This window comes from Salvelinus fontinalis, chromosome 3 (genome assembly GCF_029448725.1).
Source record: "Salvelinus fontinalis isolate EN_2023a chromosome 3, ASM2944872v1, whole genome shotgun sequence".
Lineage (NCBI taxonomy): Eukaryota > Metazoa > Chordata > Actinopteri > Salmoniformes > Salmonidae > Salvelinus > Salvelinus fontinalis.
Genome location: NC_074667.1, coordinates 39,259,373 through 39,275,648, shown reverse-complemented (window position 1 = coordinate 39,275,648; position 16,276 = coordinate 39,259,373). Strand labels below are relative to the sequence as shown.

At 44.7% G+C, this 16,276-nt stretch overlaps 1 protein-coding gene across 1 annotated transcript in view; it reads right to left on the bottom strand.

Annotated features, from left to right (window-relative positions):
• Positions 1-16,276, bottom strand: part of LOC129847491 (collagen alpha-1(VII) chain-like) — a 113,093-nt gene that overhangs the window by 75,635 nt on the left and 21,182 nt on the right. Inside the window, exons 7-18 of the mRNA XM_055915292.1 lie at positions 16,024-16,181; positions 13,602-13,731; positions 12,986-13,105; positions 9,782-9,937; positions 7,552-7,671; positions 6,790-6,939; positions 4,472-4,588; positions 4,083-4,229; positions 3,822-3,947; positions 3,579-3,725; positions 2,938-3,060; positions 902-1,174 (exon numbers count right to left, since the gene is read on the bottom strand). Coding sequence (XP_055771267.1) covers positions 902-1,174; positions 2,938-3,060; positions 3,579-3,725; positions 3,822-3,947; positions 4,083-4,229; positions 4,472-4,588; positions 6,790-6,939; positions 7,552-7,671; positions 9,782-9,937; positions 12,986-13,105; positions 13,602-13,731; positions 16,024-16,181 — 1,767 coding nt within the window. The remainder of the gene's footprint in view (positions 1-901; positions 1,175-2,937; positions 3,061-3,578; positions 3,726-3,821; positions 3,948-4,082; positions 4,230-4,471; positions 4,589-6,789; positions 6,940-7,551; positions 7,672-9,781; positions 9,938-12,985; positions 13,106-13,601; positions 13,732-16,023; positions 16,182-16,276) is intronic.

Below are 16,276 nucleotides of genomic sequence, written 5' to 3'. Positions count from 1 at the left end.
TGTTACACGTGGTCTGCCACTGCGGGGACGATCAGCTGTCCGTCCTGTCTCCCTGTAGCGCTGTCTTAGGCGTCTCACAGTACGGACATGGCAATTTATTGCTCTGGCCACATCTGCAGTCCTCATCCCTCCTTGCAGCACGCCTAAGGCACGTTCACGCAGATGAGCAGGGACCCTGGGAATCTTTCTTTTGGTGTTTTTCAGAGTCAGTAGAAAGGCCTCTTTAGTGTCTTAAGTTGTCATAACTGTGACCTTAATTGCCTACCGTCTGTAAGCTGTTAGTGTTTTAACGACCGTTCCACAGGCGCATGTTCATTAATTGTTTATGGTTCATTGAACAAGCATGGGAAACAGTGTTTAAACCCTTTACACTGAAGATCTGTGAAGTTATTTCGATTTTTACGAATTAGCTTTGAAAGACAGGGTCCTGAAAAAGGGATGTTTCTTTTTTGCTGAGTTTAGTTCCAATTATGCCGTCTGGGAGCGCACAGGCAGCGCCATTGAGGCAATCTCCATTTTGAAGTAGTACATTTCTTTATAATTGGCTGATCCCTCCTGATGACCTACTTGAACATGACTCCAACAGGGTCATCAGCCAATAAAGTTGTAAGTCACACCCAGTTGACTACATTAAAATGGTGTAAGCCCTCAATGGCTCTGGCAATGCTAAAACAGCCTTTTGGCCACTAGAGGCCTCTATCGTTCTCTATGGGTCAGGCAAAGAGGTAAGCGCTACTGGGAATTGCTATTAATTTATTACTAGACTACAGCAACTACTAGACAATCCCAAAACAATGTGTTCTTTGAGCCTTAATGTGCTTTGAGACCTAAGTTAAGGATCCTTAGGAATGTAATTTATACGTCAGATAACACCCATCTCACTTATATTAACCACGCCTACCATTTCCACTGCGCCAGGTAATCTTGTAGCCAGTTGCCCTGGAAACTGGTGACCATGTGATGCGTATCCTCTGAGAGGTGACATCAATGATACGCAGGCCGCTAACCGTGCTTGAGCCGTTGTTGCCATTGGTCCTGGCCGAGAGGGTGACTACCTCCCCGATACGTTGATCAATCACAGCCGCCACGCCCAGGACCACAGCTGTGTCTGGCTGCAGCCCCTCCACCGTATAGGACGAGGCCTCTGGCCCCAGAACACGGGACTGCTCCGCATCTAGGAGAGATACACACTGTTAAAGACACACACTGGGACTGCTCTGCATCTAAAAGAGAAGGTGAGAGACAGTAACATATACACTGCTCAAAAAAATAAAGGGAACACTTAAACAACACAATGTAACTCCAAGTCAATCACACTTCTGTGAAATCAAACTGTCCACTTAGGAAGCAACACTGATTGACAATAAATTTCACATGCTGTTGTGCAAATGGAATAGACAAAAGGTGGAAATTATAGGCAATTAGCAAGACACCCCCCAAAACAGGAGTGATTCTGCAGGTGGTGACCACAGACCACTTCTCAGTTCCTATGCTTCCTGGCTGATGTTTTGGTCACTTTTGAATGCTGGCGGTGCTCTCACTCTAGTGGTAGCATGAGACGGAGTCTACAACCCACACAAGTGGCTCAGGTAGTGCAGTTCATCCAGGATGCTACATCAATGCGAACTGTGGCAAAAAGGTTTGCTGTGTCTGTCAGCGTAGTGTCCAGAGCATGCAGGCGCTACCAGGAGACAGGCCAGTACATCAGGAGACGTGGAGGAGGCCGTAGGAGGGCAACAACCCAGCAGCAGGACCGCTACCTCCGCCTTTGTGCAAGGAGGAGCACTGCCAGAGCCCTGCAAAATGACCTCCAGCAGGCCACAAATGTGCCTGTGTCTGCTCATATGGTCTCATAAGGGCTCTGAGGATCTCATCTCGGTACCTAATGGCAGTCAGGCTACCTCTGGCGAGCACATGGAGGGCTGTGCGGCCCCACAAAGAAATGCCACCCCACACCATGACTGACCCACTGCCAAACCGGTCATGCTGGAGGATGTTGCAGGCAGCAGAACGTTCTCCACGGCGTCTCCAGACTCTGTCACGTCTGTCACATGTGCTCATGTGCTCAGTGTGAACCTGCTTTCATCTGTGAAGAGCACAGGGCGCCAGTGGCGAATTTGCCAATCTTGGTGTTCTCTGGCAAATGCCAAACGTCCTGCACGGTGTTGGGCTGTAAGCACAACCCCCACCTGTGGACGTCGGGCCCTCATACCACCCTCATGGAGTCTGTTTCTGACCGTTTGAGCAGACACATGCACATTTGTGGCCTGCTGGAGGTCATTTTGCAGGGCTCTGGCAGTGCACCTCCTTGCACAAAGGCGGAGGTAGCGGTCCTGCTGCTGGGTTGTTGCCCTCCTACGGCCTCCTCCACGTCTCCTGATGTACTGGCCTGTCTCCTGGTAGCGCCTGCATGCTCTGGACACTATGCTGACAGACACAGCAAACCTTTTTGCCACAGTTCGCATTGATGTGGCATCCTGAATGAACTGCACTACCTGAGCCACTTGTGTGGGTTGTAGACTCCGTCTCATGCTACCACTAGAGTGAGAGCACCGCCAGCTTTCAAAAGTGACCAAAACATCAGCCAGGAAGCATAGGAACTGAGAAGTGGTCTGTGGTCACCACCTGCAGAATCACTCCTGTTTTGGGGGGTGTCTTGCTAATTGCCTATAATTTCCACTTTTTGTCTATTCCATTTGCACAACAGCATGTGAAATTTATTGTCAATCAGTGTTGCTTCCTAAGTGGACAGTTTGATTTCACAGAAGTGTGATTGACTTGGAGTTACATTGTGTTGTTTAAGTGTTCCCTCTATTTTTTTGAGCAGTGTACATACATAAATAGGGACTGCTGATATAATTATTTTATCACAACATTGTATTTCTAAGGACTAGTTTATCACAAAATCATTCCAAGCATAATTCAGCTGACACTTACTGTTGCCTTGTCTCCAAGTGACCCTGTACCCTGTCGCACCGGAAACACCTGTCCAGGCGATTCGGAGTCGCCGACCATTGGTGTTTGTCACACGCAGGTTAGTCACTCTCTCCAATGCTTGTTCTGAAATCACACATCAATAAGAACATTGCAGTCCAGTGCACCACCAAACTACTTCCCATGTTCAATATCAAATTTACATTTCCCATTTCAAAACATTTTGCCATTTCGTGTCTACTAAACACGGCCCTCTTCTTTTATCTGTCTGTGCTTGCCTCAGCTCACCTCCCCTCAGTATCACTATTCACCACCTATTCACATTGACAATCAGCTGGCAGCCATTCATCACACAGCCACAGTACAACACTGTTTACCAAACTGGCAAACACACTGCAACCCTGAGCCAAGATCTGCACGCATTCAATCCATCCACATCCTCTCTCTCACAGGCTGGAGCACGCACTAGCATACAATCAGTGTGTGTGTGTGTGTGTGTGTGTGTGTGTGTGTGTGTGTGTGTGTGTGTGTGTGTGTGTGTGTGTGTGTGTGTGTGTGTGTGTGTGTGTGTGTGTGTGTGTGTGTGTGTGTGTGTGTGTGTGTGTGTGTGTGTGTGTGTGTGTGTGTGTGTGTGTGTGTCTCACCTGCTTTGATGTAGACAGTGACTGGGTCCCCCTCGCTGTCTCCCACCACAGCTGTCACGCTGACCCCATAAGATACGCCCTCCGTCAGACCCTTAAGGTCAAGGGTCGTCTGGCTTCCAGGGATACTGCGGGTTTCCTCTGTTTGCGCTGTAAGTACAGAGTGTTAAAACATATGTGGCTCCCGGTCTAAAGTAGTGCACTATATAGGGAGGGAATAGGGCGTCATTTGAGATGTGCCCTTACCTTCAGTGTTGACCATGAGGATACGGTACTGCGTTGCCCCGGCAACCCCTGTCCATCCCAGTCGCACAGTGCTGCCCAGGTACTCTACCACTCGCAGGTTGGACACCCTCCCCACCGGCTGTTCCACTGTACACATGAGGGGGGAGGAAAGTCAGTAAAATGGTGAAACAAATAAGATACAAATAATAAGTGAAATATAGAAGTAAATATAAAATACAAAGAGGCTAAAACAAAGCGGGTGCGCCTGCGCCTATCCCTGACCTGTGGGAGAGGTGGAGACGGGGGTGGCCTCTTCTCGTCCCTCATACAGGGTGAACAAGGTGATGACATACTCAGTGCTGGGCTGCAGCCCTGACAGATCATAAATAGTGGTGTTCCTGGAGAACGACTGACTCTGCATTCTGCCACCTGAGGAGAGAGAGACTACAGTAAGGCAGTTTGACGTTGACAGTAAGTCAGCGAGGGTACATCTATGTTTGTGTGCGTGGATCGGTGTACTCAATGTTGAGGGGTTTGAAAGTACATGAATCTTTTGCTTGTATGTGTGAGTGTACGTGTGTGTGCACACTCGTGTGGTGTACGTGTGTGTGTGTGTGTCCTTACGTGTGTATGCAAGCATGAGTGTGTGTGTGTGTGTGTGTGTGTCTGACCTTCTCCCTGCCTCCACTCCAGGCGGTATCCCCTGGCAGACTGGATGAAGTTCCAGGTGAGGCGGATGGAGGAGGGCCCGGTGGTGGCTGCCCTCAGCACCTGCTGCTCCAGACGCTCTGCATGGGGGGAACAGAGACAACACAACCATGGGTCTTATCAACTGATATATCATGGTATGCCAGAACCTCTTAAAAATGATGTGATGGGGTCAAATTGGGGTCATGATAGGGGCTGCACCAAATGTTTGATGTATTATAATGATTGACTATGCTTGTGTTGTATTAATAGAAGGGGAGGGGCTATGGGACCCCTCCTCCACATTTATAGGGTCCTAGACTACTGATTAAGAATATATATATTCATTATAAGGTTTTAAAATTGTTCCATAGTCTTTTCTAAGTATCTGCATCTTATAATGAAATTGTCTGAGAAATGTGTTAATTATTGCATGGGGTCTGTGAAAAAGCACTTCGAAGATAAACATAGAGCCCTGCAGGGGAGTAAAAGAGATAAGAGGCTAGTCAGACATACTTCTATAAATCAACTTGGGGGAGTGGACAGTTACTGCTGAGGCCTTAGAAAACACTGAAACTATTGTTTCTCTCTTGCAAGTTTGTATAGCTGTGTATGCATGGGCTTGGTCGGATGAGTAGCAGGTAATGACGTATGCAGTAACATCACTAGGGCTGGACTTCGGGCTTAATAAAATAACTTGGTACTTTTCCTATGGGGCAGAACTCAGAAGAGACATCAGTTGTATGTGTGATGTTTGATCTTTGACTTCTGTCTACAGCTGTATTTTGATAAAAATTGTTAGGATTTATAAGTGCACATTTTGAGTGTTCCTTATTTGATAAGTAAATAAAACGGAGCACAGAAAAATAGAACCAACAAGGAGATATTTAAGCAAGAAGGCACAAGGGGGTGTGGTATATGGCCAATATACCACAGCTAAGGGTTGTTCTTACCGCAAAAGCCCAAGTGCCTTGCTATTATAAACTGGTTACCAACGTATTTAGAACAATAAAAATAAATGTTTCGTAATACCCATGGTAAAGCTGATATACCATGGCTTTCAGCCAATCAGCATTCAGGGCTCGAACCACCCAGTTTATAATCAGCTATTAGAGGGGATTTCAATTCATAATGCATCTTAGTTGGACTGCCGGTATACTTGTTTAGAACAACTCTTAGCTGCACAAACATTGTGTGTTTCCCCTTCCATTTGAGATCAAAGATCCCAGAGAGGAAGGAGCATTAGGAGGTATTCTGTTTTAAATAACTACAGTATGCTACCCCCCTCCCTGATTTCAATCCAGACCAATAAACATGATGATGACTCAGCTTTAACTCAAACAACACAAATCCCCTGTTAAGTGAAGACATCCCTCAAAAATGTGTCATACACCGGAAGCGGTATGTGTGTGTGTTTGTGTGTGTGTTTTCTGCACAGTCTGCATGTGTGCAACAAATTTAACTTCCAAAAAAGGATAAACTGTAAATATTTAGTAAGCAGAATAATATTGTTATCTCTCTTCCTCTATTTCCTCTATTTTCTACTGCCTCTATTATCCTCCTTTACACTACGGTCTGTTGGACGCAGCAGAAAGAGTCTTTCATAAAGGCATTCTTTCACTGGCTAAAATGAACCACAAGTGGAAGTTACTGGAACAAAGACTGAGAGGAAAATAGAGTGAGAGGAAAATAGAACGAGAGGAAAATAGAACGGGAGGAAAATAGAGCGAGAGGAAAATAGAGCGAGAGGAAAATAGAACGAGAGGAAAATAGAGCGAGAGGAAAATAGAGCGAGAGGAAAATAGAACGAGAGGAAAATAGAGCGAGAGGAAAATAGAACGAGAGGAAAATAGAACGAGAGGAAAATAGAACGAGAGGAAAATAGAACGAGAGGAAAATAGAACGAGAGGAAAATAGAGCGAGAGGAAAATAGAGCGAGAGGAAAATAGAGCGAGAGGAAAATAGAACGAGAGGAAAATAGAACGGGAGGAAAATAGAGCGGGAGGAAAATAGAGCGGGAGGAAAATAGAGCGAGAGGAAAATAGACTGAGAGGAAAATACAACGAGAGGAAAATAGAACGAGAGGAAAATAGAACGAGAGGAAAATAGAATGAGAGCGAGAGAGGAGGAGAGGGAAATCTGTTTGTGTTTCAGTGATCTCTCCAAATTTGCTTAACTTTGTAAAGTGCTTAGGAAGTTACTGAATCGTGTGTGTGTGTGTTGTGTATGCGTGGTGTGTGTGTGTGTGTGTGTGTGTATGCGTGTCTGCCATGCATACATGGGTGTGTGTATAGCTCTATACCTATCTTGAACCTGGTGGTAGCACCAGGACCCTCTGTGTTGCCTTCGTAGAGAGCGATGACAGTGACAATGTACTCAGTGTCTGGCTGCAGGTTCAACAGGGTGTGAGTCTCACTGTCACCAGCCACCTCCACAGATTCCACATCACGACCTGGGAGAGACAGAGGCAGGGGGAGAGGATAGAGGGATGGGCGGAGAGGAGACAGGAGAGATGGGTGGGGGGAGAGGAGGGTGGGGGGAAAGAAAAGGAGAGAGGGGTGGGGGAAGGAGAGAGGGGTGGGGGGAAGGAGAGGTGGGTGGGGGGCGAGGAGAGAGATGAGTGGGAGGAGGAGAGGGGGGTGGGGGGAGAGGAGAGATGGGTAGGTGGGGGGAGAGGAGAGAGGGGGTGGGGAGAGGATAGGGGGTGGGGTGGGGGGAGAGGAGAGGGGGTGGGGGAGAGATGGGGGAGAGGAGAGAGGGGGGAGATGAGAGATGGGTGGGGGAGGAGAGCAGAGGAGAGAAGATAGAGGAAGGTATGGAGGGGTGAAAGAAAAGGACAAGGACAGTTGTTGTGCACATATAAATTGTGTCACTGACTGCTCACTATACAAAGTATTAACAGCCTTGCTGATTCTCTCATAAATTCCATTCTGTGTCACTATAGATTTCTGAAGAACAACCCTTCTGTGTAAATATACATGTTAATAAGGTACGTCTATATTGATTGGTGCATGGGTATACTGGCACATAATCTGCTGTCAATGGTCACTGTCTCTCTCCTTACCGGTGAATGGTCCCCAGACCAGTCTGTAGGCCCTGGCTCCACCCACTCCTCTCCACAACACCCGGACACTACGCTCTGACACAGTATCCACTGACAGCTGCTGGGCCGCTTCTAGACGCACTGCAAGACAGACATAACACGCACACGCAAACACACACAAAAATAGTGCTAAACACAGCGCACATACTGAAATAGGGCACAGATTAACATTATATAAGAGCTTCAGACTTTTTATGTTTACTGCAGCGCAAATAGTCACCACCAGATGGCAGTATGACGTTCTAACGATTTGAAAGAATAGTGTCGGAGAAAGACGTGCAAAGCTCCCTATCTGGCGATGACAACCTTTCTGATCACTGTTACCTTTCCACCTATGATTCACATAAAGTCACAAATGCATGAGGCAAATCGGTATGGTTTACATGGCATGAAATCCATCCATCCAAAAACAGTTCCAAATGATTTCCTCTTAATGGAGCCTTCCCACGACTGCCACACGGCACTGTGCTTGCTGTGAGGTCAGGCTCAGGAGCATGACAACTGTAGAACTTCTGTTCTCCTCTTCCATTGACAAACAATGTCTCACAACAATGGCTCAAACTGTGTTTGACCAGATACAATGCTATTTCACAGGAAACAAATTGACAACAGAATTTCAGCATGCTTATAGGGAAGCACAGCACACAGCACACACAAATGACTGATGATTGGCTGAGAGAAATTGATCATAAAATGATTGTGGGGACTGTCTTGTTAGACTTCAGTGCAGCTTTTGACATTATCGATCATAGTCTGCTGCTGGAAAAATGTATGTGTCATGGCTTTACACCCCCTGCTATTATATGGATAAAGAGTTACCTGTCTAACAAAACACAGAGGGTGTTCTTTAATGGAAGCCTCTCAAATATAATCCAATTAGAATCAGGAATTAGCTGTTAGCTGTTTAGGTAGCTGTTTAGGCCACTTGTTTTTTTCAATTTTTACTAACGACATGACACTGACTTTGAGTAAAGCCAGTGTGTCTAAGTATGCGGATGACTCAACACTATACACATCAGCTACTACAGCGACTGAAATGACTGCAACACTCAACAAAGAGCTGCTGTTAGTTTCAGAGTGGGTGGCAAGGAATAAGTTAGCCCTATATATTAGTAAAACTAAAACATTGTATTTGGAACAAAACACTCACTAAACCCTAAACCTCAACTAAATCTTGAAATAAATAATGTGGAAATTGAGCAAGTTGAGATGACTAAACTGCTTGGAGTAACCATAGATTGTAAACTGTCATGGTCAAAACATATTAATAGAACAGTAGCTAAGATGGGGAGAAGTCTGTTGATAATAAAGCAATGCTCGGCCTTCTTAACAACACTATCAACAAGGCAGGTCCTATAGGCCCAAGTTTTGTCGCACCTTGACTACTGTTCAGTCGTGTGGTCAGGTGCCACAAAAAAGACTTAGGAAAATTGCAATTGGCTCAGAACATGGCAGCACGGCTAGCCCTTGGATGTACACAGAGAGCTAATATTAATAATATGCATGTCAATCTTTCCTGGCTCAAATTGGAGGAGAGATTGACTTCATCACTGCTTGTATTTGTGAGAGGTGAATGCTGTTGAATGCACCGAGCTGTCTGTCTAAACTACTGGCACACAGCTCAGACACTCATGCATACCCCACAAGACATGCCACAAGAGGTCTCTTCACAGTCCCCAAGTCCAGAACAGACTATGGGAGGTGCACAGTACTACATAGAGCTATGACTACATGGAACTTTATTCCACATCAAGTAACTAACGCAAGCCGTAAAATGATATTTACAAAATAAGACAAAAAAACACCTTATGGAACAGCGGGGACTGTGAAGCAACACAAACATTGGCACAGACACACACACACACACACACACATACACACACACAATAACATATGCACTATACATACACATGGATTTAGTACTGTAGATATGTGCTAGTGGTGGAGTAGGGGCCTGAGGGCACACAGTGTGTTGTAAAATCTGTGAATGTATTGTAATGTTTTAAAAATTGTATAAACTAAATTGCCTTAGTTTTGCTGGACCCCAGGAAGAGTAGGGATCCATAACAATGGGGATCCATAACAAATACAAATACACCAATAATGTGAAGTGCACTTAAAACAGAAGATGATATGATGCATCATGCAGTACTGACTGAGGGTAATGGGAGAGAGGGTGTGGTGTACTTACATGTCCGTGACGTGAGGGTGGCGGGGGAGGCAGAGTTTCGGGGGAACAGCGGGTAGAGGGTGAGGACGTACTCTGTGTCGGGCAGTAGCCTCTCCAGGGTGACAGAAGTAGAGTCTGCAGCCAGAGACTGCTCCAATAGCTGGGCCTTGGGCTGACCTGTCAATCAATCACAGCCAGCCATTCACAAGGGTTAGAGCAGGCAACAGGCAAGTAAATACACAGCTGACAATACACATCTTTAAATGCACATGTTTGTGCTTGTAGTGTATGTGTATAATATGAGGAAGATCAAGAGCAGTCTGGAGAACTGTTTGTGTGTGTGTGTGTGTGCCTGCCTGCCTCTCAGTATGTCTGTCTGTCTGACCTGCAGTCTGAGGCAACCCCAGCCCCACCCAGCTCCACTTTCAGGCTGTTGCCAAGGCAATGCGCCAGCCTGAGAGGAATGTGTTGCCTGGCGAAATGGGCACAGATCTTCATCCTACCACAGACAAGGCATACAAGGGGTGTGTGTGTGTGTGTGTGTGTGTGTGTGTGTGTGTGTGTGTGTGTGTGTGTGTGTGTGTGTGTGTGTGTGTGTGTGTGTGTGTGTGTAGAGATTGGCAGTATTTCTGTTAGTGAGAGGAAAATATGTATTTCAATTACTTTAGAGAATTTTGTCATATGTATTTCATTGACAAAATACTTCTTCTATAACATTTTTTATAACAGTTCACAATTTTGTGACCCCTTTCACCCTGCATTAGTATCAGAAGTCTGATGACACTATGGTGTGATAAGACTGTCTGCTAACTGATCAAAATGTAAATGTAAAAATGAACACTTGCAAAGCATGCTTGGTCATTTAGCAGACACTCTTATCCAGAGCGACTTACAGTCAGTGCATACTGCATTCAACTAAAGTAGATAAACAACCACATATCACAGTCATAGCAAGTGGAATGTTTTTTGTTACCATTACTGAGAATGTTGTTGTAGTCCTTGCAAATGTATTTTGTACTTAGAAAAGACAAAATACCTGTATTTTAGTTTGATACATTGGTCTTTAGAGTATCTTGTATTTGTAACAAGACACATCAAAATGTCTCTGTGGGTGTGGGTGTACTGGGTGCATGAATTAGGGCCTGCAGTTGCTTGCTCCTACTCAAAGAATGGCTCCCCCATGTGAAAACTAGGTGAATTACAACAGTACTAGGCTGCATTCAAAACAAATCTCCCGCCTTACCGCATCCCATTTCCCTGTAAAGGTGAGTTTTGATGGGGTTAAGAATTAACATAAAATCAGGAGAAAGGACCACAATTGAATGCAACACTTTGACTAGTTGCCCTCAACGCAGCCCCTTACTAACTCAACAAACACCAGCTGCTACTAACTGCCAATCAGCTTCCACGCCTGTTGCAACTTTTTAACTAGTTGACGTGACCGCAGCTCCTAAACATCATCAGCTGCAACTAATTGCTAATCAGCCTCCGCACCTGTCCTCACTCTCCGTAATCACCACTGCCACCCGACTTAAACCTGACCAAACTAAGATTCCTCCTCTGTGTTGTGCAGTGTTCTACGTCACTGTGTGGTACTAGCCTTATCAAGTGTCTCTTCGGTTCTTCCTGGGGGGGTTGCCATCACCACAGCAACCTAACTCCCATGGCGTGATGATGTCCACCTGCCTTGGGCTTCATCCAGCCCGTTCTCATCCCCTCCTGAATCCTTCTTGCATCCATTCAATTTTTCCCATAAATATTCTAAACCCATTTCAATGTCTGCTCCTTTAACTCATAAAACCAGAGTCGGTGCCTCCTCTTGACAACGCTTCGCTTGAAATGTTCATAAACTAGTGAAGAGCTCAATTTTTTCTGGCGCTAGCAGGGTTCTCGCCACTCACAATTTCTCTGCATGCCCTTGTTGAAAATGAATAGGGGCAGAAATTCTCCTGCTGAATTCCTTGTTGGTAAAAACCCTAGGTAACATGGAGAAGACTCGCGCTTGAGCCGTTTACTTTCAGTTTTGGCACACCGGCTTCAAACGGCTATAAAAACATGTTTTTTATGATTGAAAATATATTTCACAGCGATTTAGATGGTACAATGAATGATTTCCTACACTATTCAGTGCTTGTTTTCTGAAATTGTGCGAAAAGTGTAGAATTTTAGCAACCAGGAAATGACAGAGCGATGTTTACATTGGCCGTTTCCACTAAATGACACAGTCACAAATTCTAAACAGATTTCCCTTTTTGACAACAGAAGCCTTTTGTTGTAAAATAGAAATTCTGCATTTTAGAATGCGATTTTGCATGTGCCCAAAATATTTTTTTGGGGGGGGAAATATTATGAAACACTATCATTTCACTACTACTGCAGATATATTATGGATATTGTGTGTAGCACCCTTAAAGAATACACACTGACCTAATTTAAAACAAACACACAAGAGTGCCAGTCTGTCCTCCTAAAGGTTCTCCATGTGAGACTGGTACTCCTGCCACACCCTGACTCAGGGATGGAGCTGCCTCGCTGAGTTATGGTGTGTGCGTATGGTGGTAGTTCCTCTGGGGCACGTCACACCACGCACCTCAACACACCCCATAAATAGATCTATCTGACATAACACACCCTTTCCCTGTATAGAATTGCAGCCACATTCAATCCGTACTACACACCTGAAGTTTCCCTATGTCTCTCCTGCATAGTTTTTAACGTCTCTGTAAAACTATCTGTAAAAGTGTATGTGATATTTGTGGTAGTGATTGGGTAATAAAACTCTTCGTTGCCAGGCAGGGAGCGACGGAGGGCGGTATAAGGTGAGACGTCGTATCTCACCATAGTACTGCATACTACCCTGCTGTCCTTAAAACTACACTCAGATTTACATTTCTCAACTTGCCACATGTAGGTTTTTATCCCCATCCCTCCCTCTCTCCCCCCTTTCTGTGTCTGTTACACTCTCACCTGCAAAGACAAGATGTAAGGAGTTTAGTGTTTTGTAACGTCAGTTAACATGAAAGCATGTATTTCTCCTTCATCTGTGAACAATCAATCAAATGTATGTTATAAAGCCATGTTTACATCAGCAGTTGTCACAAAGAATGAGAGTATGCGTGACTGAGCAGTAGCCGGTGTATAGGTGTTTAGGAATGTGTGTGTGTGTCTGTGTGAGTGAGTGTGAGCATGAGTGTGTGTGTTTGTACATGCGTGCACGTGTCTCACCTCGGGGTCCATAGGTGAGTCGGTAGCCCTGGAACTGTGAGGTGGGAGCGTCCCAGGTCAGGGAGAGGGAGAAGAAACCAGCCTGGACCAGACGAAGACCAGACACCCCCGGTAGCGAGTCTGAGAAACGAGGGGTGGAGAGGCAGATGAGACATACGTGTGTTCTACGAGGATGGTTTGGCTTCACATTGGAGAGTGACACATTGAAGAGAAACGGGAGAGAACTTGTTAGTGCCTAAAGAAAGACAGATGTGGAGAGAGGAGATTATATGACATGTCATTGAGAGGTAAGAAAGACTGTGTTGGTATGGTATTCAGAACTCGTCTAAAATATACATATATTGAAAGTAAAGATAAAGCTCCATTTATAAAGTGGTCTTGCTCCTTCCTGTCATCCCCATATCCTCCCCTTCCACACCCGTTTGTCAAATGTAATTGAAATGCATTGACATTTTACACTCTCCTTCTCTCCTCCAGGCTTCACCGCCCCTCTTCCTCCCTGCATCTTTCTGTGTGTACTCATTGATTCATGCATTGGTTTCTAATTATCTCAGCTTCTCCCCTCCCCCTTCCCTCCCTCTGCTGCCTCTGTCCCACCCTCTCTCTGTGAACTCACTGGTTCTTGCCTTGGCGGATACAGGCTCTCCCACACTGTTGGGATACTGGGCGATGACCGTCACCAGGTAGTCTGTCCCTGACTTCAGCTCTCTAGCCACGAAGCTCCTCTGACTTGCAGACACTGTCTCCTGCAGGGGGGAGAAGGAGGGGTTAGAACAAGAGGTGCTCAGTTCTGCTCCCCTGAGGGGCTGCAGCGTCATCTGATTTTTGATAAGAGACTGGTTTCTACCTGAAAAACTAGGCGTGTGTGCACTTTCTAGACAAATAGGATCACAAAAAAAGGAAAGGCAGCAGGATTGCAGAACTTGAGGATTGCACTTGTGCACCCCTGACATATATATATATACATGTAAGCTGACATACAAAGCTACTGCTGCAAATGGGTCTTCAATGTAATAACATAGCAACAGGTTTTGTCAAAGCCTTTGACAGGGGAGAATGTTTCCTTTAATCTATGTCATTCCTCATTATGGTCATGAGTAGGGTTTCAAAGGCAGGGTATATTACTTGAAACATTCTAAGTTTACTAGTAAACTACCAGAATTTTGGTAACTTTAAAGGATTTTATGTATTTATCACAAGACATCTAGTAGCCTTTTTGGGTTCTTCAGATTATCAAAAGTGTAATTATCTCTGGCCCTCTGTGTGGCCTCAACACATCAAATATATAAAATATTAAAATAATATAATTTAAAAAAGAAAAGAATGACAAAGCTATAAAACATTATACTAAATATAAACCATCAACTTAGTGAATACCTTTGGTGTTCAATCTGAGGGTTTTAGTATGAAATCTATTTATTTATTTTACTACTGTATGTCAATATCTCTTTGTTGTTGTAAATGTTTTGGCACCAAACTGGTGGCAGTTGTGAAAAAAGTCAAAGTTGGAAGAGTTGCAGAGTTAATTGAAAATAATGCAATTGTTGATTAGATGCTTTTTTTATTAATTAGGCAATTTTCTCTTGAACCATATGGTCTATCCACTAGAAACTCATGGACCATATGGTCTATCCACTAGAAACTCATGGACCATATGGTCTATCCACTAGAAACTCATGGATCATATGGTCTATCCACTAGAAACTCATGGATCATATGGTCTATCCACTAGAAACTCATAGACCATATGGTCTATCCACTAGAAACTCATGGACAATATGGTCTATCCACTAGAAACTCATGGACCATATGGTCTATCCACTAGAAACTCATGGATCATATGGTCTATCCACTAGAAACTCATGGATCATATGGTCTATCCACTAGAAACTCATGGATCATATGGTCTATCCACTAGAAACTCATGGACCATATGGTCTATCCACTAGAAACTCATAGACCATATGGTCTATCCACTAGAAACGCATGGACCATATGGTCTATCCACTAGAAACTCATGGATCATATGGTCTATCCACTAGAAACTCATGGACCATATGGTCTATCCACTAGAAACTCATAGACCATATGGTCTATCCACTAGAAACGCATGGACCATATGGTCTATCCACTAGAAACTCATAGACCATATGGTCTATCCACTAGAAACTCATGGACCATATGGTCTATCCACTAGAAACTCATGGATCATATGGTCTATCCACTAGAAACTCATAGACCATATGGTCTATCCACTAGAAACTCATGGACCATATGGTCTATCCACTAGAAACTCATGGACCATATGGTCTATCCACTAGAAACTCATGGATCATATGGTCTATCCACTAGAAACTCATGGACCATATGGTCTATCCACTAGAAACTCATGGACCATATGGTCTATCCACTAGAAACTCATGGATCATATGGTCTATCCACTAGAAACTCATGGACCATATGGTCTATCCACTAGAAACTCATGGACCATATGGTCTATCCACTAGAAACTCATGGACCATATGTTCTATCCACTAGAAACTCATGGATCATATGGTCTATCCACTAGAAACGCATGAACCATATGGACACAGATACAGTATAACAAATGAATGCTATATATGAATAAAAAAAAGGTAATTATTGTATAAATGACCAACATTACCATAGATGACCTGTTAATTACCAGAATTACAGAGGATTCTGATAACTTTGGTAAATTACCAGTAGCTTTGCAACCCTAGTCATGATTGCCAACACACACACACAGTCACAGAGGGGGAATTTCACTGTTTTCCTGCCAATGTTTAATCTGCACAGACACAGAAATTCAATTCAACTCCAGATCCACCCATTGAAACATGTTCCTACTCAACCCAATCCCTCTCTCTCTGTCTGTCTGCCATGTAATCAGGCTCCCTGGCTGCACCCACTCCCAGAACTGCAATGAGCCATTAGAATCTGGGTCACATCTACTGTATGAGCTGCTGCCCATCCCCTGAGTCAGGAATGAACACCACCCAACCAGCAATGCCCACCTGACGCAGCTCCGCTGTGATTGGCTGGCCAAGGCCAGAGAGGGGCGTGTACTGCACCACATAGCCAGTCACAGGCCCCCCTGCGGGAGTCCACCGGAACCTGAGCGAATCAGAGGTCTGGCTTGAGAACTGGAGGTTAGAGGGACCGGAGAAGGCATCTGCAAGGAAAAAGAGAGAAAGAGAGAGGTAGAGTGGAGGAGAGGTAAGACAATGAAAGGGAGATAAATATAGAGAGGGGATGTTTATAGTGTAA